At 40.2% G+C, this 27743-nt stretch overlaps 1 protein-coding gene across 9 annotated transcripts in view; it reads left to right on the forward strand.

Moving 5' to 3' along the window:
* The window catches only part of LOC119731463, a 111830-nt gene that overhangs the window by 65625 nt on the left and 18462 nt on the right, over positions 1–27743 (forward strand). For 3 of the 9 annotated variants that reach the window (XM_038204631.1, XM_038204634.1, XM_038204635.1), the window contains 23 exons: positions 676–779; positions 1973–2141; positions 4134–4231; positions 4912–5074; positions 6522–6631; positions 8182–8350; positions 9251–9360; positions 10022–10190; positions 12217–12326; positions 14063–14231; positions 14982–15091; positions 15384–15552; positions 16369–16478; positions 16785–16959; positions 18182–18291; positions 18599–18767; positions 20064–20173; positions 22646–22814; positions 24545–24636; positions 24956–25124; positions 25848–25951; positions 26665–26830; positions 26992–27104. In XM_038204631.1, the coding sequence (XP_038060559.1) occupies positions 676–779; positions 1973–2141; positions 4134–4231; positions 4912–5074; positions 6522–6631; positions 8182–8350; positions 9251–9360; positions 10022–10190; positions 12217–12326; positions 14063–14231; positions 14982–15091; positions 15384–15552; positions 16369–16478; positions 16785–16959; positions 18182–18291; positions 18599–18767; positions 20064–20173; positions 22646–22814; positions 24545–24636; positions 24956–25124; positions 25848–25951; positions 26665–26830; positions 26992–27104 (3137 nt within the window). The remainder of the gene's footprint in view (positions 1–675; positions 780–1972; positions 2142–4133; positions 4232–4911; positions 5075–6521; positions 6632–8181; positions 8351–9250; positions 9361–10021; positions 10191–12216; positions 12327–14062; positions 14232–14981; positions 15092–15383; positions 15553–16368; positions 16479–16784; positions 16960–18181; positions 18292–18598; positions 18768–20063; positions 20174–22645; positions 22815–24544; positions 24637–24955; positions 25125–25847; positions 25952–26664; positions 26831–26991; positions 27105–27743) is intronic. The other 6 variants (XM_038204632.1, XM_038204637.1, XM_038204638.1 and 3 more) reach the window with 6 other exon arrangements.

A 27743-nucleotide genomic window follows, 5' to 3' on the forward strand; every position in this document is an offset into this window, starting at 1 on the left:
TCTCATCATCAATTTCCATATTTGTTTGTATTATTGTAAGAGTATCAACTGTGAATGATTTGATATAACTTTTGTGGCCCTTTTTATAGCTTTCGTAGTGTGAATGGAACTGGTTCAGAGCATTTTGACTAGAATTTGGAGGCCCTACAAAATTGAAACCACTGCGGTCGGTGCGGCTTATACGCCGGTGCGGCTTATACGCCGACTTCAAATCTTAATATGCAGATTTTTGCGTACTGCGGCTTATACGCCGCGCGGCTTATATTCCAAAAATTACGGTAACAAGATAACTCAAAAAAATTTATGGACGGATTTGCATGAAAATTGTTTTAGGGGTGGTCCTTGGTACAAGTACAAATCGATTCGATTTTGGAAGTGATCTGGATCTGGGTCTGGATCCAGGATTTTTTTTTTGAGGATTCTTCACCATTTATGCGAGTATTTCTTTTGGTTGTACTGACAATTCCCTGATGAGTACTTTCAAGTTTTGAAAGTGTTTTTGTATTTCTTCCAATGCCTTTGGTCAAATATTGTTTCACCCTTTAGGCGAGGATTTCTTTAGGGTGTACTGACATTCAAGGCGGGGAATTGTTTAGCCTTGGTGGAGGTTGGCGCTCACTGAGTACCTTCTAGTTTCGAAAGTTTTTTCTTATTTCTTCCAATGTCTTTGGTCAGGTATTGTTCCGGAACCGAAAGCCCAAATAAACGATACTACATGCATCATGTGTGAGTTTGTGATGGACTTCCTCACCTCATTTCACCCGCAAGACTTCACAAAGGTACGTGGGACATTCCACAAATTTTAGGTACGAGTGATATTTTTCCTGTCCCTGTTATACCTTGGTACTTTGTAATTTGCCATTCAAGTATCATCAAGAATGACTTCAATATTTTTTGGATAAGTAGTTTGCTTTTCATAATCACTCTTGGAGGGTGACTCAGTATATAAGAGTGCTTCAGAATTAGAAAATCATAGATGTCAGATGTAACGGGGACGGGAAAAAAGTGGACCCCAAGTTTATAGAATGACCCATATATAATATATTATAATTGTTTTTTCAATCCTTACTCGCAGCTGAGAAGCTTAATTGCGAAGGATGCCTATATCCTTCTAATCACATGCAGATTTTCAAAATTTAATAGCCAATGTAATACAGAGTGAGTCAAAAAGAAAGTGACTGAATTAGAAATAAAATATAAAAAAAAGTGGCTCGTTTCATTTCATACAAAAAAAACACAGGCATGATAAAGTACATATTGAGTAGTACATGTAACTGTGAAAATTTCACTGTGAACATATGAAGATCACAAAATTCAGCTGTCCACCACTGATCATTTACTGTCCTACGATCTGATGAATACCCACTAAATACAGTAAAACATGGACATTTTCCCACCTGAATGGAGGAGAACTTGCAAAGGAAAAAATACCAAAATCGCCATTAATATTTCAGAAAAAAATAGATGACTTGTTCCTCATATTCCAAACACAAAATCTGGCAGTAAAAATACTGTTTCAGTCTTGATTGAAATGATTCAAATCTCATTTGTATTTGAGTGCCTGTGTGTAATCTGTAATTCTCACTCAGCTCAATAGCTTCCAATGGCATTCCACGGACAGCTATAAAAATGGGTTCTTTTTAAAGTAAAACATGCATAACTTCTGATAGCATGGATCAATTTCCGTAATTCGATTTTTTTTCCTTTCAGATGAGTGGAAGAACATGCTCTTTTAAAACATACTTCATTGTTGTATCAAATTTGATTGTTTTTTAAGAAAAACAAAATCATTGACCCAGGACACTTTCTTTTTGATGCACCCTGTAGAACTATCCAGCAATGCAATCGAATTGGCATGAAAAAAACTTTTAATGAATAGCCATTTAAAGCAGAACATAATTTATATCATCTTGGACAAGCTTTACGAGGCTTACTTTGTCTTGTTTTCATTTTTTTCCCCATTTATATTCAGGTGGATATCCAATCTGCCATGAACAAAGCATGCTCCCTTCAGCCGCCCGGTTCCAAGACTGAATGCGACGGTTTTGTGAGCCAGTACGGTGCCCAGATCATCACTCTGCGGATGGACAAGACACCCTTTGAAGACGTCTGCATGAAGATGAATGTCTGCCCAGATTTGGGTGAGTCAACGAATGGTCACCTCCTGTATACTTGTTGCTGGTCCCAGAGGACTGACTGACTGACTGACAGACGGGGAGACAGACAGACTGACTAACTGACACACTGACTGACTGTGACTTGTGAATTAGACTGGTTACCCATCTCACAGACTGACTGTGACTTGTGAATTAGACTGGTTACCCATCTCACAGACTGACTGTGACTTGTGAATTAGACTGGTTACCCATCTCACTGACTGACTGTGACTTGTGAATTAGACTGGTTACCCATCTCACAGACTGACTGTGACTTGTGAATTAGACTGGTTACCCATCTCACAGACTGACTGTGACTTGTGAATTAGACTGGTTACCCATCTCACTGACTGACTGTGACTTGTGAATTAGACTGGTTACCTATCTCACAGACTTGTTAATTAGACTGGTTACCTATCACACTGACTTATTAATTAGACTGGTTACCTATCTCACAGACTGACTCACTTGTGAATTAGACTGGTTGAATATCTCACAGACTTGTTAATTAGACTGGTTACCTGTCTCACTGACTGACTGTCACTTGTGAATTAGACTGGTTACTAGCTATCTCACAGACTCGTTGATTAGACCGGTTACCTATCTCACAGATTGACTCACTTGTGAATTAGACTGGTTGCCTATCTCACTTGACTGTCACTTGCAACTTACACTGCTTACCTACAATTAGACTGGCTACCTATATCACTGACTAACTATCACTTGTGACTTTGACTGGTTACCTATGTTACTGACTGACCGTCACTTGTGAATTAGACTGGTTACCTATCTCACTGATTGACTGTCACTTGTGAATTAGACTGGTTACCTATCTCACTGACTGACTGTCACTTGTGAATTAGACTGGTTACCTATCTCACTGACTGACTGTCACTTGTGAATTAGACTGGTTACCTATCTCACTGACTGACTGTCACTTGTGACTTAGACTGGTTACCTATCTCACAGACTGACTCACTTGTGAATAAGACTGGTAACCTATCTCACTGACTCACGGTCACTTGTGACTTAGACTGGTTACCTATCTCACAGACTTGTTAATTAGACTGGTTACCTATCTCACTGATTGACTGTCACTTGTGACTTAAACTGGTTACCTATCGCACTGACTGACTATACTAGGTCCTCATCCAAATGACATATACCTCAAGTCAGAACATCTCTTTCTCCTGTCTGTCTCACGTATTGTTTTGTTAGTCCTTTGGTCGTATGTTTGTCCATAGGTAAGGGCACAAAAGCGTTCTGCTTAACCTTATACCTAAATGTTGTCATCTAATTTCACACTTTATAATTAATCACTGTGTACATATCTATCTAATATTATACTAGTGACTTTTTCTAATGTATACATGTTTGTACATACCGGTAATTGTAATGAATGACATCATTGAAATAAATGTTACTACTACTAACATACCATTTCTTTCTCTGGACCAAAAATTTGGAATGACCTTTCACTGTCCATAACTAATTGCCCTTCAAGTACAGTGAAATCTCGATAAGTAAACCTCAAGGGAACATGCTCAAAATTTGACTTAAGCAGAGTTTTGAGTTATGCAGGGTTGTATATCATCATTATGCTACTAAAGGGAATGGATTCTTTGTTTGAATTAACAGTTGTTTTGAGTTATCAGAGTTTGACTTATCGAGATTACATTCAAATATAAACTAAAACCATTCCTACTTAATTCTCAGAGAGCCTGATTCATTATTACGTTAAGTTGATTTAGCCGTTATTGAAATGTTGTTTATTGTCGTGTCTACTTTGTGTAGCTGTTACAAATTTAACTATTGTTATTATTTCTCAATTCTATAGTGAGTGTTGTTTGTCTTGTTTTGTCTGGTATTGTTGGGCACATCCACCACAAGCTTCGGCTTATTAGGATGCTGCCTCCACAGAGTGGAAATAAATGTTTATTGAATTGAAATTGAATTCTCTGTGTTGCCTGCATACAGTGTCGGCGCAGGACCGTTTTGATGACATCTTTGACTGTTTGGAGTGCCAACGCGTCAAGGCTTACCTCGTTCAAGTGATCAAACCGCACGTTACCCAGGTATATAATGTGACAATGAATACCCCATCATTACATGCCTTGGTAGTTTCAATATTTAAGGCTAGAATTACGCAATTGCGAACTCGATATCAAGAGGGCGCTCGCCAATTTGTATTATAGAAAATGATTACGTAATTCAAAAACAACATGGGGTTTGTATTGTATAACTGTCACATTAATGTTCCATTTACTAGACGCTAGGCTCCTTCAAAATGACTTTACCAGTTCCCATCGTTAAGATTGCCTCGACTCACCTCTGGGTGACGTCTAAACACGCTTATCCCTCGTGCCTTTTGTACACACACACAAAGTCTGTGAAGTTTGTGGAGGCAGACCGAAGAAATATCGTGCAAATACTGTTGAAATAACTCTTGCGAATCAGTATTTGTGGCATTTGGCTGTTCATCAGAAGTTGGCTGGAAATTTTAGCCTTTTGCGAAAGTCTAAATTGTTGGAAAAAATAATCCTGGCGCAAAGTTGTCAAACAGTAAATAAGTTGGATGTATTTACTCTTCATTGTTTCAAACATCAAACTTATCATGTCCTTAACTCAAGTCTTGGGAATGATTTAATTCAGTGTGAACATGGGATGCCAATCTCAAACGCCATGTTTAATTAAATAGCTGAAATGCTTATTGTTGTTTTGATTATCTTTCTTTTTTTCGATGATGAATATTTAGCAACAGGTTGGCTACGCGCTGGACGCAGTGTGTCTCTTGATAGGGGGCAACGTGAAGGGCTGCCTCGAATTCATGATACAGTATCGCAGCGACGTGGCAGGGTACTTGCTGTCAGGAAAACCAGTCGACATGCTCTGCAAAGGGATTGGAGTGTGCACAGCAGGTAGGTTACGTGCAGTGCCGTGGCCTCGTGGTCTAGCTGGGGCATTGAATTTGTGGTCTGCGGGTAATTCTGCAGGTTGTGGGTTCGAGTCCAGCCTGGGGTTATGGTGCCTGTGCCCTTGGGCAAGGCACTTTGTCACTCATTGCTTCTCTCCACCCAGGAGTAAATGGGTACCTGTGAGGGCAGAGATGGTTATGTGATTGAATTAGCTTTCTTGCGCCTAACAGGCAGCATCGAGCTGTATACTCCCCAGGGAGCTGAGATGGTATTTGGAATGTTCAATTGGCCCAATGATCGGGGGTAATAATATTGTAAAGTGCTTTGATCTTAGTTAAAAGCGCTATATAAGAACCCATTATTACTAGGTCAAAGGGAAATTTTGTACTATATTTAGATGCAGAATCAGGTTTTTTTGGTTTATTTTTAAAAAGTCATTGTAACTTACAAACATTTAAGTCAAGTGCATCACGAGACCGCAAAAGTCCCCACAAGTCTTAGCTCTCGGCCAATCAAGATACAGAATCTGTGGGTCGGGTGATTTAATACATTCTATATTTTGCATTGTTCAGCGAAGTTGTCAAATCGTCTGCGTTTTTACGAAGGGACAAATTGGGCCACTGGGTGTTGAACAGTGGTTTTGAGAAAAACGGGTGATAAGTTGGTCACTTTTTGAAATGATTTTGCCTTTTTTTGGAGCACATGCCGACTAATTTTTGATTCAGAAAGTAAGCTGAGATGTTAAACTTAAAAGATGTACCCATTATATTTACAGTTCAATAGACCAGTTGATGGCAGAGAATAATCTCCGGAGAGATTTGTCTGTTCGTAAAAACCCCAAACCCCCAACCGTTTGTTGTTTTGGCAAACTGCCAATACCCATTGCCCGAACCAGTTTGTGCGAATTCGTCTCTTTGTGAAAACCTAAAATTCCACGTGTGCGTTGTTTTACCCTGCACACAGGCTCGGTTCATCTCTTTGTGAAAACTTAAAGTCTACACACGCGTTGTTTTTGCCCCATATTGCAACATGATAGAGTTTGAATTTGTCTCTTCGTGAACACTGCAGGTGAAATTTTCCCTACATTGAGTGTCATGATTTTGTTGATTTAAACCAAATTTTACCCAAAAACATTCGCGAAAATGTTTGTTGCTGTTCACTTCAGTGATTTCGGCCGAAAAAAGAACTTAGATTTGTGGGGGGTTTTTTTTTGGGGGGGGGCCTAATTCATCCCTTCATGAAAACGCTATTAACGAAATAACATACATGTAGCATGTCCACTTTCGGTAGTCTGTACTTTAAAAAGCCTAACGTCGGATACTTCTCCAAGTGAAGGCTTCAATTCCCTAGTGCTTTCATACCAGTGTCATCAAGAGCGCACTCCAGCATCCAAACCCTTTTATACACCTCATCAATAGTTTTCTTTGTCTGTTTTTTTTTGTTCAATCAGCTGCCAAGCCAGTGCCAGAGAATACACAAGTTGGTAACGCACTTGAGTGCGAAGTTTGTAAACTTGTGATGGGAGAAATTGAAGTTCTGTTGAAGAAGAACGCTACGGAGGTACAGCGTTGTATTTATCAATTTCAAATATTTCAATTTATCAGATACTTTTCTTGAAAAAAAAATAAAAAGAGGCTAGAGTAGCATATCTTGAAAAATGCAGTTATCACTGTTTTTTTTTCATCTCAAGAGTGGTCAGTTTTGTTTTCTAAAAGTTCACAAAACAATTATTTGTTGCTGATGACAACAGTGAGGTTTTAAAAAATGTGAGAAATCAGCTTTAAAGTTGCGTTCTCTGTGCTTTTTTGGAGTTTCATCCTGACAGTGTTGTTGACTTGAGTCGCTGACTCGGACTCAAGTCGGACTCGAGTCGCTATTTTTTTGACTTGTGACTTGACTTGATTTGGGGAAAATGACTTGAGACTTGACTTGACTTGAACAAAAATATGACTTGTGACTTGACTTGACTCGAATAAATTTGACTTGCTGACATTTAAGTGTTTTTAAAGTTACGAAAAAATGCACTAGTATAATCGGTTGCAAAGAATGCAGATATACATACATGACATAGCGAATTAGCAACCAGCATGCGATAGCTGGGCATCCTGAGCCTGCCACACGTCATGTACACGACTAGCACTATGCGTGTGTTATGGCGAAGTTTGTGCCGTGCCTAGTCTTAGTACCATCCGTTGTTATAGAGCGGTCATATCCATAGAGCCCATAGGCTACAGGTACACATTGAGTGGTTTAACGTAAGCGTGCTAAATACAACTAGGGTTTAAACGATTGGAAAACGGCTGCTACCCCCAATCCACAATACAAAAAATTAAAAAATCACACCATGCATTAAACGGAAACGTTCGAAAGGACATTTTGTCAGACATCCTTCAAACATTCAACATGATGGAACAAGTTTGAAAATATTATATCAAAATGCGTTTTTAAACTCTTCAGATACAAGGTGTTTGAGAGAAGATGTTTGAAAAGTATGATTTTTTAAAATCTTCTTAGGCCTACATAATGCATGCTGTGATCAACTCTATTTCCATCTCTACCCCGGCTCCGTCGTCGAACACATAAACTGGTCCCCGTACGTTGTATGTGCATCTAATATTTTTTTCAAAATGACTCGAGACTTGAGTTGACTTGCTAAAATCTGACTTGGGACTTGACTTGAAAAAAAATTACTTGGTTACAACTCTGCATCCTGAGAAACAAATTTCTTTGCTGAGATTTTCTTTTTTTGGCAATAAAAAAGTTATAAACTTAAAATGAGACATGGACTGAAAAAAAATTGGGCCATGTTTAGTTTTTAAATTTAATTGTTCACTTTTGAATTATGATTCCATTATGGCGAGGTGAGCTGGTTCCCCACCCCACAATCAGTGTCGATATTGTATGGAGCGGAGCCAGTTTGCTCACAAAGCGGATGCGTTTGTGCCGAAAACAAAGATTTTTTGGTATCGGAGACATAAAAAAAGTGAGGTTTTTGGGTTGGAATAGTTAAAACATGCAATGTGAAAATTTGTTGAAGACCAGGGCGAACTGGGCTTTACATCCTCCTATAAACTCATCATTTTCCATTTGTTGTTGATCGTCATGTGCAGAAAGACATCGAGAAATTTCTGGACAACATCTGTAATGTCCTGCCCTCGAGTTTGAAGGATGCATGCGATGCTTTCGTCACAAAGTACACCACGGCGATTATTGATCTGCTGAAGTCGATTCCCGCAAATGGGATCTGCCAATACTTGGGGGTGTGCACCAGCTCAAGTGGTACGTACCAGTCGTTTTATGTTCTTTTCAACAAAGTTTGTCATCCAGTTAAGTACAGCTGGAAACACAGGTCAATTCATAAGTGAGTCGTGAGTCAAGTTATAAGTCAAATCACAAGTCAATTTCATATCAGTTCACATTTCAAATTACAAGTCAAAGCACTGCACAAGTCAAATCCCAGGTCAAATCACAAGTCACATCACAAGTCAAATCATAAGTCAAATCCCAGGTCAAATCACAAGTCAATTCATAAGTCAAATCCCAGGTTAAATCACAAGTCAAATCACAAGTTAAATTCGCAAGTCAAATCACAAGCCAAATCACTAGTCAAATCACAGGTCAAGTCACAAGTCAAATCTCCAGTCAAATCTCCAGTCAAATCACAAGTCAAATAACAAGTCAAATCACAAGTCAAATTCCAGGTCATATCACAAGTTCAAATCGCAAACTTGTCAAATCACACTTCAAATCACAAGTCAAATCACAAGTCAAATCACAAGTCAAATCAAAAGTCAAATCACAAGTCAAATCACAAGTCAAATAACAAGTCAGGTCACAAGTTAAATCACAAGTCAAATCACAAATCATGCCTCAAGTCAAATCACTAGTCAAATCACAAGCCATGACTTGCTTTACAAGCAGCATGATAAAGAAAACCCACAAAATGTTCCAAAGATAGATGACTTTATATTTTATTTTCATGTTCAAAAATAACTGCTTCAAAAAACACTGAATTCCAATATATACAAATACAGCATACATGTATATGCATATAATTATGCAAGTTTTGTTAGGTAATTTATTTTCAGAATTACAAACAGGGCGACAATTTCTGAACTCTCTACACACAGGCCAAAAAAATATCTAAAAGTAAAATATCGTTGTTTCTTTTGTTTTCAGCTCCTCTCGTTCAGACAAATCTTGTTCATGTTGGAAGTTCTGTCCAGTGCGATATTTGTGAATATGTCATGGACCTACTTGATGTCTTAATCAAGGAAAACGCAACCAAGGTATTTTTATGGATGCCCATCTTTAATGGTCTATGACTGATTAAGTTTACAAGTTACAGTGAGGCCGGTTCAAAAGTGAACGCGAAGTCAGTCCTCAAAAGAACAGTCCTTACACATCTGGTGAATATACTTTTATTTTCAAGCAAACTTGAATCCTCGATACTGATTGGTTGATCCATGGCAACTACAGTGTGATACACTCAACCAAAAAAGAAAGTCCCCCTATTTAACTCAAAAAGTACTGGGCATATCTTGCTCAAATTACGACTGATCAGAACAGAAATTTCTTAGCAGTCCAACCTTACTCATTGTTTGGCCCAAAACAGTGATAGTGTGTACAAAATTATGCAATTTAGGACAAGTGGTACCAACAAAAAGTCTTCGACCCTCACGGGTACCCATTGATACTCCTGGGTGGAGAGAGGCAATTGTAGCTATTCTAAGCGTCTTACCCAAGGGCACAAACACCATGTTCCTGGCAGGATTCGAACCCACGCACCATCATGCGTGAGTCAAACACCGTATCACTGGACCATGGCGTTCTTTACACTCAAGGTGATAAATAAAACATACAATTTTGTCAGAGTTTCATGAAATGTAATGTTTCTTTTTCAACAAAATTTCACAACCACCATTCCGGCTATTTTTTTCTATCTCTCAGACGGATATTGAACATTTCTTGGAGAATATCTGCGCTGTCTTACCGTCACAGTTGAAAACAGAGTGTGATATGTTTGTGAAAGAGTACGTTCCTGAGATCTTGCAACTTTTGGCAACATTCCCTCCCGATCAGATCTGTAAAGAGCTTGGACTTTGCACCAGTTCTAAAGGTAAGATCTACTCCACAAGAAAACCCTGATATTATGTCATTCATATATTCTTGATTTGGCAGCGATGTACGTGAGTCCATCACAAGTCCTCACAAGTTGGGGCGATCTGAACCGGGTACTTGAGTTCCCGACTGCTGATGTTGGACAATTAAAAAAGAGAAGTTTTGAATGCCATTTGTTGGGAATTCTTAAAATGAAAACCAGCAAGATGGAAACCTAAACAGATTTCATGTTTTTGTGCATTTTAACATGCGACAGATGACGCTCGTCAAAGTTGCAGCTTACACCATGAAGCTATATAAAGCCCTTCAGACAACTTCTGGGATTTTAGTATTGGGGTTTGGTTTCTTATATGGGTACCTGGGTACTCGTGTTTTACTTCAATAGGGTATCTGGTTCCCGTACTATGCGTAAATGCACACCACTACTCACAAGTCCTCATACAGGTCTTCACGAGACCTCACAAGTCCATCGTAAGTCTTTGCAAGTCCTAACAAGTCATCATACAAGTCCTCACAGTACAGGCCCTCACAAGTCATCACAAGACCATGAACAGTACAAAACCCTCACCAGTCTTCACAAGCCCTCACAAGTCTTTACAAGCCCTTACAGGTCCACACAAGTCTTCACAGACCCTCAAAAGCCCTCATATGGTACATGTCTTCACGAGACCACAGACGTCCGTCGTAAGTCTTTGCAATTCCTTACAAGTCCTCATACAAGGTCTTACAAACCCTCGCAAGTCATCACAATCCCATGAACAGTGCAACCCCTCACCAGTCTTCACAAACCCTCACAGTACAGGTCAACATGAGTCCTCATCCACACAAGTCCTCACAGACCCTAAAATGTCCTCATACAGGTCTTCACGAGACCACACAAAGTACAAAACCCTCACCAGTCTTCACGAGACCTCACAAGTCCATTGTAAGTCTTTGCAAGTCCTAACAAGTCATTATACAAGTCCACACAGTACAAGCCCTCACAATTCATCACAAGTCTATGAACAGTACAAAACCCTCACCAGTCTTCACAAGCCCTCACAAGTCCTTACAACCCCTTACAAATCCACACAAGTCCTCACAGACCCTAAAAAGTCCTCATACGGTACATGTCTTCACGAAACCACACAAGTCTGTCGTTAGTCTTTGCAAGTCCTTGCAATTCCTCATACAAGGTCCTACAACCCCTCACCAGTCTTCACAAGCCCTCACAGTACAGGTCCACATGAGTCCTCACAGGTCCACACAAGTCCTCACAGACCCAAAATGTCCTCATACAGGTCTTCACGAGACCACACAAAGTACAAAACCCTCACCAGTCATCACAAGCCCTCACAAGTCCATCACAAGTCCTTACAAGCCATCACAGGTCAACACAAGTCCCTACAGACCCTAAAAAGTCCTCAGATTTCCTCACAGGTCCTCATAAGTCAATCACAGTGTAGTTGCACAGTCCCAAGCCAAGTCACAGGGTGATCATATGAACTATTTTGAATAAGCATTTGTTTGTTATTTGTCATATTGTTTAAAGGGAATATACAACATTTGCAAACATCAAAAAACAAAACTACCAAATTATTATGAAATACCTTACATGACTGTAAGGGCACCTTTGTGTGCTGACATTTTCAAGAGCAGTGGTATCTCTGTGTAATTTTTTTTTTTTCAATGCTGGTTTGTCGACCAGCATTGACAAAAAATGGTTTAAAAAAAAAAAAAACTGATTTCACCATGAAAAGTTGCGCAAATCTCTAAATAGACCTTTCATAAAATTGGTCACTGCTCAGTCAACCCTGAATATAATGACATGACCAGGTCATTTTACAGAGGAGATTCAACCCTGACAGAGGATATCTCCATTTGATTCACATGTGCCCTACTTCTGTTCCAATTAGCCATAATATCTCTGTTTCGGGTGTTTTTTATCCACCCTGTATAGTTTGAAGGACCCGAACCCCCCCCCCCCCAAAAAAAAATTGGGATTTTTGCTGAATGCATTTGATTTTGACATTTTGTTTTTCTAGCTTCACTGGCTCAGTCAAATCATGTTCAGGTCGGAAGTTCTGTCGAGTGTGAGATTTGTGAAGAAACAATGGCTCTGCTGGAAGGCTTTCTCAAGCAAAACACAACCAAGGTAAAGTCCTCTTTTTCTGACGGCGGTGTGAAACATGCCGTGTGCTTGAGCTGCTTATGTTTGTTAGTTGGTGGGTGGGTGGGTTGGTTGGTTGGTGGACACCTTACTCGACCATACAACTCAAATATTACAGCTTTGCATTCGAAGACCGGTTTCGCAAACACTTTTGCGCATGCATCCTATCGGTGGTTTTGTTGTTATTTTAAAAATAGGTCGACGGACACTTTTTTGGGACATACTGTATAAAACCATACAGTGCTGTGCCAGTTTTGAATGCCAAAAAGGAATAGTATTATTTATATCAAGCTTCCAGTAATAAAAAATAAATCAGCGTATTGTCATGATTGTATGCTCTCGTAAAAAGTACCCGGATGACTGCAATATTATTTTTGATATTGCAGTCATTTTCGAAGATGCCCACACAGCCTAGAGCACAGAAATTCACAGTTGTCAACCAGTCAACAGAGCGAAATGCACGGTACCATCGCGCTTTCATGTGGACGCAGCGCACAGTACTTGTAGGGTATCTGCGCATGTTGTCAACAACCAAAATGGCAGCTTCGAGCGGCACAAAATGTTCTTCGGTAAAGCAGAGAATAATTCAATGAAATTTGAGAAATAAAGACAGCGTCCTGAAATCTATTTGTTGCGGATTCGCTGATTACTTAGGCGAGACAAACGCATCTTGACCTCTATGTTTTGACCAATTAGCGGCCCTTTCTATGTCGGGTCTTTCGTCATTCACCTTTGTCGCATCTAGACATGGATAGAAATAACCCTGTGTATACAGCAACAAAGGCCCTGGTCATGCGCTATTATGTTACGTGACACATGCGTGAGCGGCTGTTGTTGCATTACAATACACTGGTTTCGAATTGACCAATCACAGTTTTGGTCCTGATTTGGGAATGAAATGACATCACGATTTGGTAAAGTCGACTTCGATTGGCTGGAGCATGGCTTGCATATATCTGCATGTCTAGACATATCAGACATTATACAGGGGACTCTTGGCTCGGTGGATAACGGGAGAAACTCAGACTAGATCAAGTCAGCCTAATATTAAGTAATAATAATAAAATTGATCATCTTTTTTTCAGGGATACAAGAATATATTGCACTCGTCTTTGACTCATGCAATATTGTTACAGCTCGTGCAATACATTCTTGTATCCCCCTCAAAACCATCCCATATTATAATAATAATAATACCGAAGTCTTATATAGTGCATGTATCTACCAACAATTAGGTACTCAAGGCGCTGGAAATTATGTCTAAGTTAGAGACAGGTAAATGAAGTACATGAGAAATGTGAGACCCATTATGTAGCACCTTATAAGGGTTTACAAGGTGCTGCGGCGCATTAAGCAGCCACTGCCAGAAACACCGGGGCAAACCCCTTCTCTTAGCGATAAGTGTTACTGGGTTCTTTAACGTGCATTACACAACGCACACGACCTACGGCTTTACGTCCAATCCGAAGGACAAAGCAATAATGGTAAAGTGCCTTGCTCAAGAGCATAAGCACCATATGTTCCCACGGCCAGCATTCAAGTGCAGTTTTGGCCATTACAGTGACTGAAGGGTTAGCCTTTCCTTCTTTTCTTTAAAAGGTATATTGAGATCACTTTTTACAAGTAAAATCCCTCTCTAACAATATATTACATGCGAGGACTGACTTTTTGATGTTACCATTTAAAGCTGTTTCAACAAAACTGTTTGATTTCTCTTGCAGGCGGATATTGAGAACTTCTTAGTGCATATCTGCGATATCTTACCCTCACAGTACAAAACAGAGTGCGATATGTTTGTGAAACAGTACGTTCCTGAGATCTTGCAACTGTTGTCTACGTATCCTACCGATGAGATCTGTAAATTGCTTGGACTTTGCACAAGTTCCAAAGGTAAGAATTACTCCACAAAAAGCCCTGATATGTGTAATGACAAGTTCTCATTTAGGTTTTCACAAGTCCTACAGGTCCTCATATCCTAATATAAGTCCTCACAAGTCCGTAGGTTGTCAGAAGCCCTCACAAGTCACCAGAGAGGTCATAACAAGGCCTTATATAGGTCCTCACAATTCCTACAAGGTCTTCATACAGTTCGTTAAATGTCCACACAAGTCCTAAAACAGGCTCTTACAATTCCTCGCAAGGCCTAATTAGCCCTCGCAAGTCATAGAGGCTCATACATGTAAGTCCTCACAAGCCCTCACAATTGCACGTCCTTACAAGCTAGAAGTCAAACAGGCCCTCCCAAATCCTGACTGGTCCTCAAACAGGTCCTCACAAGTCCTCACAAGGCCACAAGTCCTCTTAAAGGCCCTCTCAAGTCCTCACAAGCCCTTACAAGTCCTTGTACAAGTCCATCACAAGTCCTCTCACAGTTCCTCAAACAGGCTCTCACAAGTCCTAACAAGTCCTCATACAAGTCCTCACACAAGTCCTCACAAGCCCTTATCTGCCAGTCATATGTGATTTTTGGCCAAATGCATTCAGAACCAATTGCGCGTGCTACAATGCATCTTTTTTAGTTCACCCATCTTTTATTCTACTTGTGAAAGAAAAGCATACAGTTTTCAAATAAAAAGCAGCTGCCCACATCAAAACTTTTAATAGGGTAATAAATGATTGCTTTTCGTATTTTATTTTTAGGTCCCGTGGCTCAGTCACATCCTGTTCTGGTTGGAAATGCCATCGAGTGTGAGATTTGTGAATATGTAACGGGCCTGCTTGATGCCTTTCTTAAGGAGAATAGAACCAAGGTACTTTGTTTTGGTGTCTCTTTCATGATCTTCATGTATAACTAAAGGGATAAATATGTGCTTGGCCGGTCCTCACAAGCCTTAAGTTGTCCTCACAAGCCCTCACAAATCTTTATACAAGTCCATCTCAAGTCCTCACACATGTTCTCACAGTTCCAAGGACATTATCAGCATCCAAGCCCCTAGCCAGTTATAAACCTAGTTGTTTAATACCAGCCAAGCACGTATTTATTCCCATTCATAAAGACCTTTTGAAAACTAAATGTTCTGGCTACCTTTTCATTCTTTGCAGGCGGATGTTGAACATTTCTTGGACAATATCTGCGATATCTTACCCTCACAGTACAAAACAGAGTGTGATATGTTTGTGAAAGAGTACGTTCCTGAGATCTTGCAACTTTTGGATACATACCCTCCTGACCAGATTTGTAAACTTATCAAACTTTGCAGCAGTGCAAAAGGTAAGTTTTACCCCTTCAAAAAACCCCTGATATTTTGTCAGTATTATATTCTTGGTTTGATGTCGTTGAGTCCATCACAAGTCCTCACACGTCCCCATTCAAGTCTGTGGAAGTCCATCGCAAGATTTCACAAGTCCTCCCAGGTCCTTGAGAGTCGTACATGTGTCCCCAAAAGTCCTCATACAAGTCTTTACACGTCCTTAAAAGTCTTCAAAAGTCCTCATACATGAACATATCCTCATACAATTACTCGCAAGTCCACCACGCGCCTTGACAAGTCCTCAAAAGTATTCACAAGTCATCATACCAATCCCCACAAGTCTTCACACAGGCTTAAAGAAGTCCACAGGCCTCATACTAGCCCTCACAAGTCCTCCAAAGCCCTAACACGTCCTCACTAGCCCTTACAAGTCTGGTTACAAGTTCTCATACATGTCCTCACAGTTCCTCATACAGGCCCTTATCAGTCCTCACAAGCCATAACTTGTCCTCACAAGCCAAATATGCAATTCCATCACAATTCCTTATACATGTTCTCACAGTTCCTCAAACAGGCCCTCACAAGTCCTAACAAGTCCTCATACAAGTCCTCACAAGCCCTTTTATGCCAGTCATATGCGATTTTGGCTGAATACATTCAGCACCATTTGCCACCCTTCAATTGTGCTACGATGCATCTTTTAAGTACTGTTCACCCATCTTTTATATTATTCTACTTTTGAAAGAAAAGCATTCAATTTTCAAATAAAAAGCAGCCGCCCACATCTAAACTTTTAATGGGGTAATAAACGATTGCTTTTCGTGTTTTGTTTTTAGCTCCCGTGGCTCAGTCACGGCCTGTTCTGGTTGAAAATGCCATCGAGTGTGAGATTTGTGAATATGTAACGGGCCTGCTTGATGCCTTCCTCAAGAAGAATAGAACTAAGGTACTTTGTTTTGGTGTCTATCTTTCATAATTTTCATGTATAACTAAAGGAATAAATATGTGCTTGGTCGGTCCTCACAAGCCCTAAGTTGTCATCACAAGCCCTCACAAATCTTTATACAAGTCCATCTCAAGTCCTCATACATGTTCTCACAGTTCCAAGGACATTATCAGTATCCAAGCTCCTAGCCAGTTATAAACCTAGTTGTTTAATACCAGCCAAGCACATATTTATTCCCATTCATAAAGACCTTTTGAAAACTAAATGTCACAACCCCTGTTCCGGCTACCTTTTCTTTCTTTGCAGGCTGATGTTGAACATTTCTTGGACAATATCTGCGATATCTTACCCTCACAGTACAAAACAGAGTGTGATATGTTTGTGAAAGAGTACGTTCCTGAGATCTTGCAACTTCTGGATACATACCCTCCTGACCAGATTTGTAAACTTATCAAACTTTGCAGCAGCAGCAGTGCAAAAGGTAAGTTTTAACCCTTCAAAAAAACCCTGATATTTTGTCAGAATTATATTCTTGGTTTGATGTAGTTGAGTCCATCACAAGTCCTCACAAGTCCCCATTCAAGTCTGTGGAAGTCCATCGCAAAATTTAACAAGTCCTCCCAGGTCCTTGAGAGTCGTACATGTGTCCCCAAAAGTCCTCATACAAGTCTTTACACGTCCTTAAAAGTCTTCAGAAGTCCTCATACAAGATCTCAAAAGTCCTCATACATGAACATATCCTCATACAATTACTCGCAAGTCCACCACGCGCCTTGACAAGTCCTCAAAAGTATTCACAAGTCATCATACCAATCCCCACAAGTATTCACACACTGGCTCAAAGAAGTCCACAGGCCTCATACAGTCCCTCACAAGTTCTCCAAAGCCCTAACACGTCCTCACAAGCCCTTACAAGTCTGGTTACAAGTCCTCATACATGTTCTCACAGTTCCTCATACAGGCCCTTATCAGTCCTCACAAGCCATAAGGCGAGCCCTCAAATTAGAATCCCTCCCCGGACCGTTCGGGGTTAAGCCCGCCCAGTATGTTGAAGGGATTGGGACCTTGCATGGAACCGATTGGCTTGAATTAACTCCACCAGGCTTCCACACCATGGCTCTGGCTCATCATGAAGGAACCAATTTGCGACGCGCTAATCCTCCAGTAGGCAACAATGACTGTGATGAGCTTCATAGAAGTTGCCACTGGAAATCCCAGCGGGCCAAAGAATCCTCCAACAATGGCCAGACTTCAATTTATGTTGCCTATTGTGAAACCCTGAGTCACCAATTTGGACCGATTGGGGCGTCACGCTTCAGTGACCGGGTGGCTTCTGGCTTCATACCGATTGGGGTGAAAGAAATTAGCATACCGGACCCGGTACCCGAAAGGTCTGTTATCTGATGGCTCGCCTAACTTGTCCTCACAAGCCAAATATGCAATTCCATCACAATTCCTCATACATGTTCTCACAGTTCCTCAAACAGGCCCTCATAAGTCCTAACAAGTCCTCATACAAGTCCTCACAAGCCCTTTTATGCCAGTCATATGCGATTTTGGCTGAATACATTCAGCACCATTTGCCACCCTTCAATTGTGCTACTTTTGAAAGAAAAGCATTCAATTTTCAAATAAAAAGCAGCCGCCCACATCTAAACTTTTAATGGGGTAATAAATGATTGCTTTTCTTGTTTTGTTTTTAGCTCCCGTGGCTCAGTCACGTCCTGTTCTGGTTGGAAATGCCATCGAGTGTGAGATTTGTGAATATGTAACAGGCCTGCTTGATGCCTTTCTCAAGAAGAATAGAACTAAGGTACTTTGTTTTGGTGTCTATCTTTCATAATCTTCATGTATAACTAAAGGAATAAATATGTGCTTGGCCGGTCCTCACAAGCACTAAGTTGTCCTCACAAGCCTCCAAGAGTCTTTATACAAGTCCATCTCAAGTCCTCATACATGTTCTCACAGATCCAAGGACATTATCAGCATCCAAGCACCTAGCCAGTTATAAACCTACTTGTTTTAATACAGGCCAAACACATATTTATTCCCATTTATAAAAACCTTTTAAAAACTAAATGTCACAACCCCTGTTCCGGCTACCTTTTCATTCTTTGCAGGCGGATGTTGAACATTTCTTGGACAATATCTGCGGTGTCTTACCCTCAAAGTACAAAACAGAGTGTGATATGTTTGTGAAAGAGTACGTTCCTGAGATCTTGCAACTTCTGGATACATACCCTCCTGACCAGATTTGTAAACTTATCCAACTTTGCACCAGTGCAAAAGGTAAGTTATACCCCTTCAAAAAACCCTGATATTTTGTCAGTATTATATTCTTGGTTTGATGTAGTTGAGTCCATCACAAGTCCTCACAAGTCCACACAAGTCCCCATTCAAGTCCATGGAAGTCCATCACAAGATTTCACAATTCTTCCCAGGTCCTTGAGAGTCGTACATGTGTCCCCAAAAGTCCTCATACAAGTCTTTACACGTCCTTAAAAGTCTTCAGAAATTCTCATACAAGATCTCAAAAGTCCTCATACATGAACATATCCTCATACAATTACTCTGAAGTCCACCACACGCCTTGACAAGTCCTCAAAAGTATTTACAAGTCATCATACCAATCCCCACAAGTCTTCACACAGGCTCAAAGAAGTCCACAGGCCCTCTTGAGTCTTGATACAAGGCCTCAAAAGTCCTCACTTCCTCACAAGTCCCCGTACATGTCCCCATACAGGTCAGGCTATATGTATATTCTTAGTTAGGTAGTGATGCAGTTGAGTCTATCACAAGTCCTTACACATGTCCTTTGAATTTCATCACAATATTTCACAACTCCTCTGAAGTCCTCTGAAGTCCTTATACGTCTCCAGAAGTCCAACACAAGTCCTCCCAGGTCCTTGAGAGTCGTACATGTGTCTCCAAAAGTCCTCATACAAATCTTTACACGTCGTTAAAAGTCTTCAGAAGTCCTCATACAAGATCTCAAAAGTCCTCATACATGAACATGTCCTCATCAGTCTTAATAGAAGGCCTCAAAAGTCCCCACTCTTCACAAGTCCTTGTACATGTCCTCATACAGGCGAGGTCATTTAGTATATTCTTGTTTTGGCAGCGATGTAGTTGAGTCCATCACAAGTCCTCATACGGGTCCTTGGAAGTCCTTCACAAAAATTCACAAGTCCTCTTAAGTCTTTGAAAGACCTTATATGTCCTCAAACATCCTCATACAAGTCTTTACAAGTCATAAGTCTTTGTAGGTCCTCAAAATTTCTCATACAAGATCTCAACAGTCCTCATAAGAATATGTCCTCTTACAAATTCTCCCAAGTCCATTACAAGCCTTTAAAGGTCCTCGCAAGTCCATCACAAGCCTTTGCAGGTCCTCGCAAGTCCTCACACAAGTCCTCACAAGCTCCCACAAGCCATTCCCAAGTGATTTTTTGCCAAATACATGTAGAACCGATTGCTATCCTGCAATTTTTAATATGTCTCTTTTTAGTACTGCCCCAACCATTTATTTTAGTTTTGCAAAAGACAGTGAGGTAATAGATAATTGATTTTCACATTTTGTTTTAGCTGCTGTGGCTCAGACAAATCATGTTCAGATCGGAAGTTCCGTCGAGTGCGAAATTTGTGATGAAGTCATGAAGCTGCTGGATGTCTTTCTCAAGGAAAACAGAACCACGGTATTTTTTGCTATGATTGTGGATGGTCTGTCTTGTGACATATTTGAGACTTTCTGGCAAACTAGGCAGAGGTTTTGGGGGTATTAGGAAAGAAAAGAAAATTCTCCTTACAATAAGGTTTTTTTGCACGTGATTCGGACATTCTGTTGACAAGTTGTGGCTGCTCAGGCCAAAAAAAAAAAGTCTCCGGTTTCTGGTATGCGCGCGCGTTGCCGTAGCCATGCGCGTCGGCAAAATGAAAAAGTTTTTTTTCAATGAAAGATGATGTCTCAAAACCGCCAAATTCACTGGTTTGACTGGAATCCTGCTGCTGCACAATTTTAACGTGTTTTTAGATGGGATTATGATCGAGAATAAGCTTTATGTGGCCTCTCTGGTCTCCCATAATATTTGCACTAAGTTTAGTCGGGCACCATTTGCAGTCATCAGCCGACATTTGAAGCCCAAAAAACAGGTAAAAAAAAAAAAAGCCGCGTCGCCGCACCACTTTTTGGGCAAGCTCCATACCAGAAACCGGGGGCTTTTTTTTTTGGCCTAAAGGTCGCATTTATCAACATGTTAAAAAAGAAAAATACTGACATAAAATAAAATATTTAAAGTTTTGAGTTTTGTAGTCTTCAAAATGAAAGATACCAATACCATTCCACAATTTAAAACTCTTTCTTTATTATGTGTAGTAGACATATCAAAGGTTACAAATATTAATAAATTTGAAAATAAAAAAAAACATGAACCCCATTCAATTTTTTCATTCTTTACCCACTATGGCCTGTGCCCAGATCCATCGCATTTTGCCAGAACGTCTCAAATATTTACTCATTGATAATGAAGTGAAAAGGAAATTTAAGTAGCGAAGCCTTCGCAGAAATTTGCTATGCAACAGTCAGATGAAAATGTGTGTGATTTTGTAGGAAATCCTTGTAAGATTATTCCTGATCTTGTGTGTACATTTTTAGGAAGAATGACAATTTTTTTTATAGTTTTGAACGTTTGTACAACTAATTTCATGTAACCCTCCTATGCAAACATACATTCTGTGCCTAGTAGTCCTTTCAGTAAAAATTAAACAAGTGACTGTTTTCAACGGTTAAGAATTCCCAGCCTACATAAAGCAGGATTGACTGGCTGGGACTGTTTAACTTGATACAGTAATGCTTTGACTCTGGGCGAGTGATAACACAGCTGTGACCACAACTTGCCTGCTTTGTCTGTTGACCCAGTTAGACTAGTCACACTGGTTACTTGACTTGTGATCTATCTGACTACTGGCATGACTGGTGATCATGACTAGCCTTTGTTAAAAAGTATAGCAGGGGAAGTGGAAGTGAATTTTGACTGTCTGTGACTGTTTAAAGGTAGAGTCCATCATTTGTAATTTGTGCATTTTGTTCGTTTGAAGCAACAAAAGAGTTCAAAATCTAATGAAGGATACTGAGCAACTAACCTGATGAAGTTTCAGCTAAGCTTCAGCTGTACATTCCGAGAAAAACAGCATTCTAAGATCTCAATTTCAAATCAAAAGTTGCTGAATCATTTTTTGAATTGTTTTAAACTGCAACTATACGCGACGTCGCGCACTGATCCGACGAATTATAACAACCGCGCGCGCGTGTGCGTCGTTCGAATACTTGTGCGCGCTTCGCTGAATAACAAAACGAACTACTAATTTAAATTTTCCTACGGTGCTTCTTAAGAATCACCGTTGGAAATGCCTTCTTTCGTTGATTACTTCAAAATGACAGCTTCCCAGAAAGAATAATTTCACAGGGAGTTTAGTCTCCTTACTATCTTTCAACCAAGTTAGTTTTTCAACAATAACTACGCCAGTTACTTTTCGGATGGCTGCAAATGATGGACTCTACCTTTAAGTAGCAGGAGGATTAATACTGACATTTTGATCATTATCATTTTAAGTGAAGATACAACATTTGCAAACATCACAAAACGAAATGATAAAATTATCACAAAATACCTTACTGGATTGTTAGGGAATGACAGTCTAAAGCATCCTATAAAATCGTGGCTCCTGATTTTCTGACATTTTCAAGAGAAACGATATTTTTCCAACGCTGATCGGCCAACGAGCATTGGAGAAAACTGACTTTATTCAAAAACTGCTCCTAAGTTTTCATAATTAGTTATTCCGTGTTTTCTTTGCAATTGATTACACACCTGTAAAGGGGTACAAGCCTGCTAGATTGATTCTCTAACCTTACAATTTCCCAAGGTCTATAAATTCTCTGTTTCATCTTAAGTGGGGTCAGGGAACCAGACTTCAAAAAACATGAATGGTTTTTTTTGGTTTCCCTCAGCATCTACAAGCTTAAAATGTGAAACAAGTCCGTTTTACAATATTTGATTTCACATACTAATCCTCCAAATCCATTTACTTTTAAAATTGCAGCAAAAGCAAATGTTGTACATTCCCTTTAAACATCTTTTCAACACGACTATTTGGTTCCTATCTCGCAGGCGGATATTGAGAAGTTCTTAGACAACATCTGCGCCGTCCTCCCCCCGGCATTCGCGAAGCAGTGCGATGCGTTTATGAATGAGTACGTTTCCCAGATGTTGAAACTGCTGGCTCAGTACCCTCCTGATCAGATCTGTAAACTGCTCGGACTTTGCACCAGTTCCAAAGGTATGGTATTACTCTTGATACGAATCCTATTATTCTGTTACTAGTGCTGTACACAAAAAGGTTTATTTTAGAAATGGACGCAACACAGAAATAAACAGAGCCTGTCTGTTTCAAATTTGTGAGCCCATCAGGTTTCACTCTTTGAATTTTTTCTTCAGATTTTTACAAAGGCATTTTAGAGTCACGCCAAACCAAAATAAAAGGCAAGATTTGATATAACTACACGAAAAGTTTGAGGTCTGAAACAGTGAGGAGCGCCACATGGCGGAAGATTGACTGTCGGAGTCATTCAGAACGATATGGGAGCTACTTGATTTCAGACGTCGCTCTAGTCATATGAAGAAGTCAATGTAAATGTATGTAAATAAGTAGTGACCTATATAAATAAGGACTGCAGTCGATGTGTTTAACGCGCGACGCAGTGCTTACAATTTAAAGTTTTCTTTTTGCAGAATCAATCCTTTCAAACACGAGATTTCGACGTTGTGTTTTAGAGCAAGAACTTAAATTAAATGAACATACCTCTGTGTTCCCTATACAACACTTACATACATAAGATACATTTTTTAGTGAAAAACAGAGATTTCCAGTATCCATATGGTACAGGCATCGTACAGTCTTGAAAAACAAATGTTTGCATGTGACGTGACGTGCAAGAAAAAATGCAAAGGAATACGCACGCAGCCGATATGCATCGACGACGCTGTGCAATGTTGGCTCGTCGCTAAGATCGTGTGTTCGTTTGTGCGTTTGTTTGTTTATGAAACCACAAATCTATTTGGGTCAACCTCGAGTCGCTCGTAATCTATTTTGTTCTCGAGAACGCCTGTCTGAACTGGGGGTAAGCTATTCTTTCTCAAGAATATGCCACTTTGTTATATAATGACTTGCTCACAGTTTGATAGTTTGTTGTTGATGAAAAATTATAATTAAATTTTAATTGTTTTGAAGTCATACCTGTTTTACAGGGTGTCTAAACAAAACCTGAAGCCCCAAAGCGCCCTTTTCATCACAGTTTTTAAAAAAAATACAGTAAACTCCGGCCAAACCGACATCCTACAACTCGTCAAATTGCTCAAGTCGGCCGTCTGAATAAAGTCCCGATTGTCCATAATGCATTTCCATTGAATTTTTTATTTCTAAGTCGGCTTTTAGAAGTTGCCATTTCGCTTAAGTTGTCGTGTTACTGTCGGTCCCCTTTCCATAAACTGCATTACAAAATCCTTTGCGTAAGTCGGCATTCAACAAATCATGCTTTGGCGTTTACTTTCTGTACTGCGGTTTCCAAGAAGAGTCGAGTGAAAAGTGGTTTGGCATGGCCCGTGATCGCTGCATGTATCGGTGTCGCAAAAGGGTGTCCTACTCGTGAGCATATCAATACCCTCTAGGCTGTACGCATGCGCTCTGTCCATTTAGGGGGTCGTCTTATTGAATGACTAGTGCTGCAGTTAATGCGTGTGTGGTATATACCTGACCACGCACGCATTTAATTTGTTAACTGTGCATGTACATCATGGTCTCCACCATCAGCATGGCTGAGCAAAAACAACACAGGGTCTGGCCCAGGACCTTGACAGATGTGCATTCTACGAAATCGGTAACGCACTTTTGCCGTGTAGCCTCAATCCTACAAATTCCTCCACTTTGGCAAAGAGGATTTTGAAGGATTCAGGGCGGTTAGGGTTAACTATTGAGGTTGATGAGCCAACATTATTCTGTTTTGATTCTAGATCTTGAGGACGTCAAGGAAAGCACCGAATGTATTCTGTGTCAGTTGGTCATGACGGAAGTGGACAAGTTGCTGGATGGCAAAACATCTCAAGTAAGAAAACCTCATACAAAATACAGTTGTTGTTGGAACAGTATCCTCTTGTTTCTTGGATCTATTTTCCAGAGTGCCACACCCAAAAAGCATGTATACACCAACTTGAAAAATTTTGAAATCAGGAATAATCCTAACAAATCTCGCCATTGAGGAATCTGGTTTGTTTTTATTGTGCTGTATTAACTTGTGTACTTTTATCTGTCTTTCTTGTGTGTATGTACTTTCATCTCTGAGGTCGAAATCAGAAAATCTCAATATTCCGATGCACAATTGGAAAACCCAAGTCGCGTATAATTTCCCTTGTTTACCTCTGCAGGCAGAGATTGAGAAGGTTCTGGAAGACGTCTGCTCTCTGATGCCCACGACCATCCGCACAGAGTGTGAAGAGTTCGTCAAGGAGTACGCCCCACAGATCATCCAGCTCCTGTTGCAGTTTGTCACCCCAACGAAGGTGTGCGATGAGCTCAAACTGTGCACACCATCTCGTAAGTATCCTTGCTTGCATTTTATTTGTTCTGTCAAAAACATACTCTCAGCATTTGGAAAAAAAGAACTTATTAGAATATAGATCTTACCCTTTGCAATGACGATTCATGTTGTGAGAACGGAATTGTTTTTGAACTTTGCTTGAAAAGAATTCCATACATGGACATCCTAAAAAGTTAAATTTAGCTTGGAAAATATTGAAACGTTTACTGAGGAAACACTTGGAATTTTTCGGACCAGTCTCATATGGTTTGTGCACAGGGTGTCAAGTGATGTCCAGGTATGGAACTCTTTCCCTTTCCTTGGTCAAATATTGTCCATTGGGAGTTTGTGATGTCACAAACTTGAAAACAGAGAAATTATCGTATAAAGCTTTTCGTCTTGCATTTCTTGAACGGATACGCCTCTGTAGTGCACCCTATAAACTTATAAGGGACAGTGTTTTATAAACACTGTTACTGTACTTAAGTATTTTTAATATGTAAAAACAAAATCTATTTTCTCATGCCTAGAAAATAAAATCAAATCCTATTTTTCCTCTCAAAGAAACAAGTTGACATTCTTCTTGTATTTTGAATATGAAAAAAAAAAAATCCTACCCAATGTCCTGCAGATAGTGTGTGAAAAAAGAGGGTCGTTAGCATCACCAGAATTTTGACTCCTCGTTTTTTTTAATGGTACATATTTTGTTTTTTATTAATTTTTTTCTTTTCATTCCCCAGAAGTTGAAGCCAAAGTACCTGAGACTGTGGGAGGAATTGCATGCGGTCCTTGCGAGATGGTTGCTGAACACGTAGAGATAATCCTCAAGGAAGGATCCACTCAGGTAAGTATCAGGTGATGGACTTGTCATTGACTTGTGAGGACTGGTGATTAACTTGTGAGGACTTGTGATTGACTTATTAGTACTGTGTCAACTTTGCTTATTTGTTAAGAATTTGTGAGGATTTGTTTAACTTGTGAAGACTTGTGAGGATGTGTTAGAACTTGTGAGGACTTGTGATGACTCGTGAGAACTTATGAAGTCTTGTGAAGGCTTGTGATTAACTTGTGAGGACTTGTGATGACTCGTGGGGACTTTTGATGACTCATGAGAACTTGTGAAGTCTTGTGAGGACTTGTGATTGACTGATGAGGACTTGTGAGGACCTGTGAGGGACTTGTGAGGGACTAATGGACTGTGAGAACTTTTGATGAGCTCCATTACGACACTGCCTTGATGGACTTGTGGATGAGATGAGGACTTGTGAGGACGTTTGAAGGACTTATAAACCTTCAAGGACTTGGAGGACTTGTGAAGCCTTGTGAGGACTTGTGAGGTCTCGTGAAGACTTGTGAGGACTTTTAAGGAATTGAGAGGACTAGTGATGACTTGTTATGACTTACGAGGACTTACAAGAACTTGTGACGGACTTGTCAGGACCTTTGATGGACTTGTGAAAGCTTATGTCTGACTGACTGATTACAACACTTCCTCAGTTTCATGAATTTGAAACATTACATTTTGAGATACATTCCTTTTTTTCTTGATATTTGCAGAAGGAGATTGAGGATTTCTTGAAGACCGAGGTGTGTCCCAAGCTGCCTGGTGATGCTCAGAAAGAATGCGTCAGCGTGGTAGACAAGTACCTGCCTGAGATCCTGAAACTAGTGACCAGCATGACACCAGAGGAGCTGTGTGGACTACTAGGGCTGTGTAGCTCAGGTGAGACACGTGAATTATCAAACGCGGAACTCACTTTTTCAGACTAGCATTTTAGAGTCGTGCCGATCCAAATATTACGAGGAACTATTCAGGTTGACCAAAGTAGATTTTTTTTTTTACATCAAGTTTGTCATGTGGCTGGGTTCTGTTTTCGTCCTCAGGTGATGCCATGGACAAAATGGTTGACGCTGCGATTCATTCCACTGCCGAGTGCATGATTTGTGACTTAATCGTCAAGGAGATGCGAACCGGGCTATCCCAGAATTCAACAGAGGTAAGGTTACAAGCAGACTGCTGTTGCATGTTGTTGCGTTGGGCAGGGTTAAGACTCAAAGACAAGGGGTAAGACTATTGTCCTTTGTTTGTCAGGACCCCCGATATTTACTAGTACGTATACGGGGCTCGCTGTGTATCGTGTTCAGATTAATTCCTGGCCTTTACATGTCTAACGAATGCCTAATATGAGTTGGTGGAACGATGTCTGCTATAAATTAATGGCCCTTAAATTGGTTCAGTTCATGAAATTATGACAAGTACAAATGATCATATCATGCTGTTAACACCCATTCATTGGCATGGATGGCTAGTGCGTAAAACGCTCGCCTCTCACCACTGCATGTGGCCCGGGTTTGAATCCTGGCTCGGACCATACTTGAGTCGAGTTATGCGTTGGTTTTCTCCTTTGCAATGAGGGTTTTTCTCCGGGCCGTCCAGTTTTCCTCCCTCTGCAAAAACTCCTTTGATCTTGCAAAAACACCTTTCGATCTTGGGCTGTGTGTGTCATGGTCAGACATGGGTCATATGGCTGCTGCCAAAGGTGCCTTTACGTGCCGTTGGCTCGACCACGTTGCAGCATGCTTTTCAGAGGGCTGGTATGGTCCTTGAAAATCCTTGAAAGTCATGGAATTTAAAC

The sequence above is a fragment of the Patiria miniata genome, unplaced genomic scaffold, assembly GCF_015706575.1.
Source record: "Patiria miniata isolate m_02_andy unplaced genomic scaffold, ASM1570657v1 HiC_scaffold_23, whole genome shotgun sequence".
NCBI classification, from domain to species: domain Eukaryota; kingdom Metazoa; phylum Echinodermata; class Asteroidea; order Valvatida; family Asterinidae; genus Patiria; species Patiria miniata.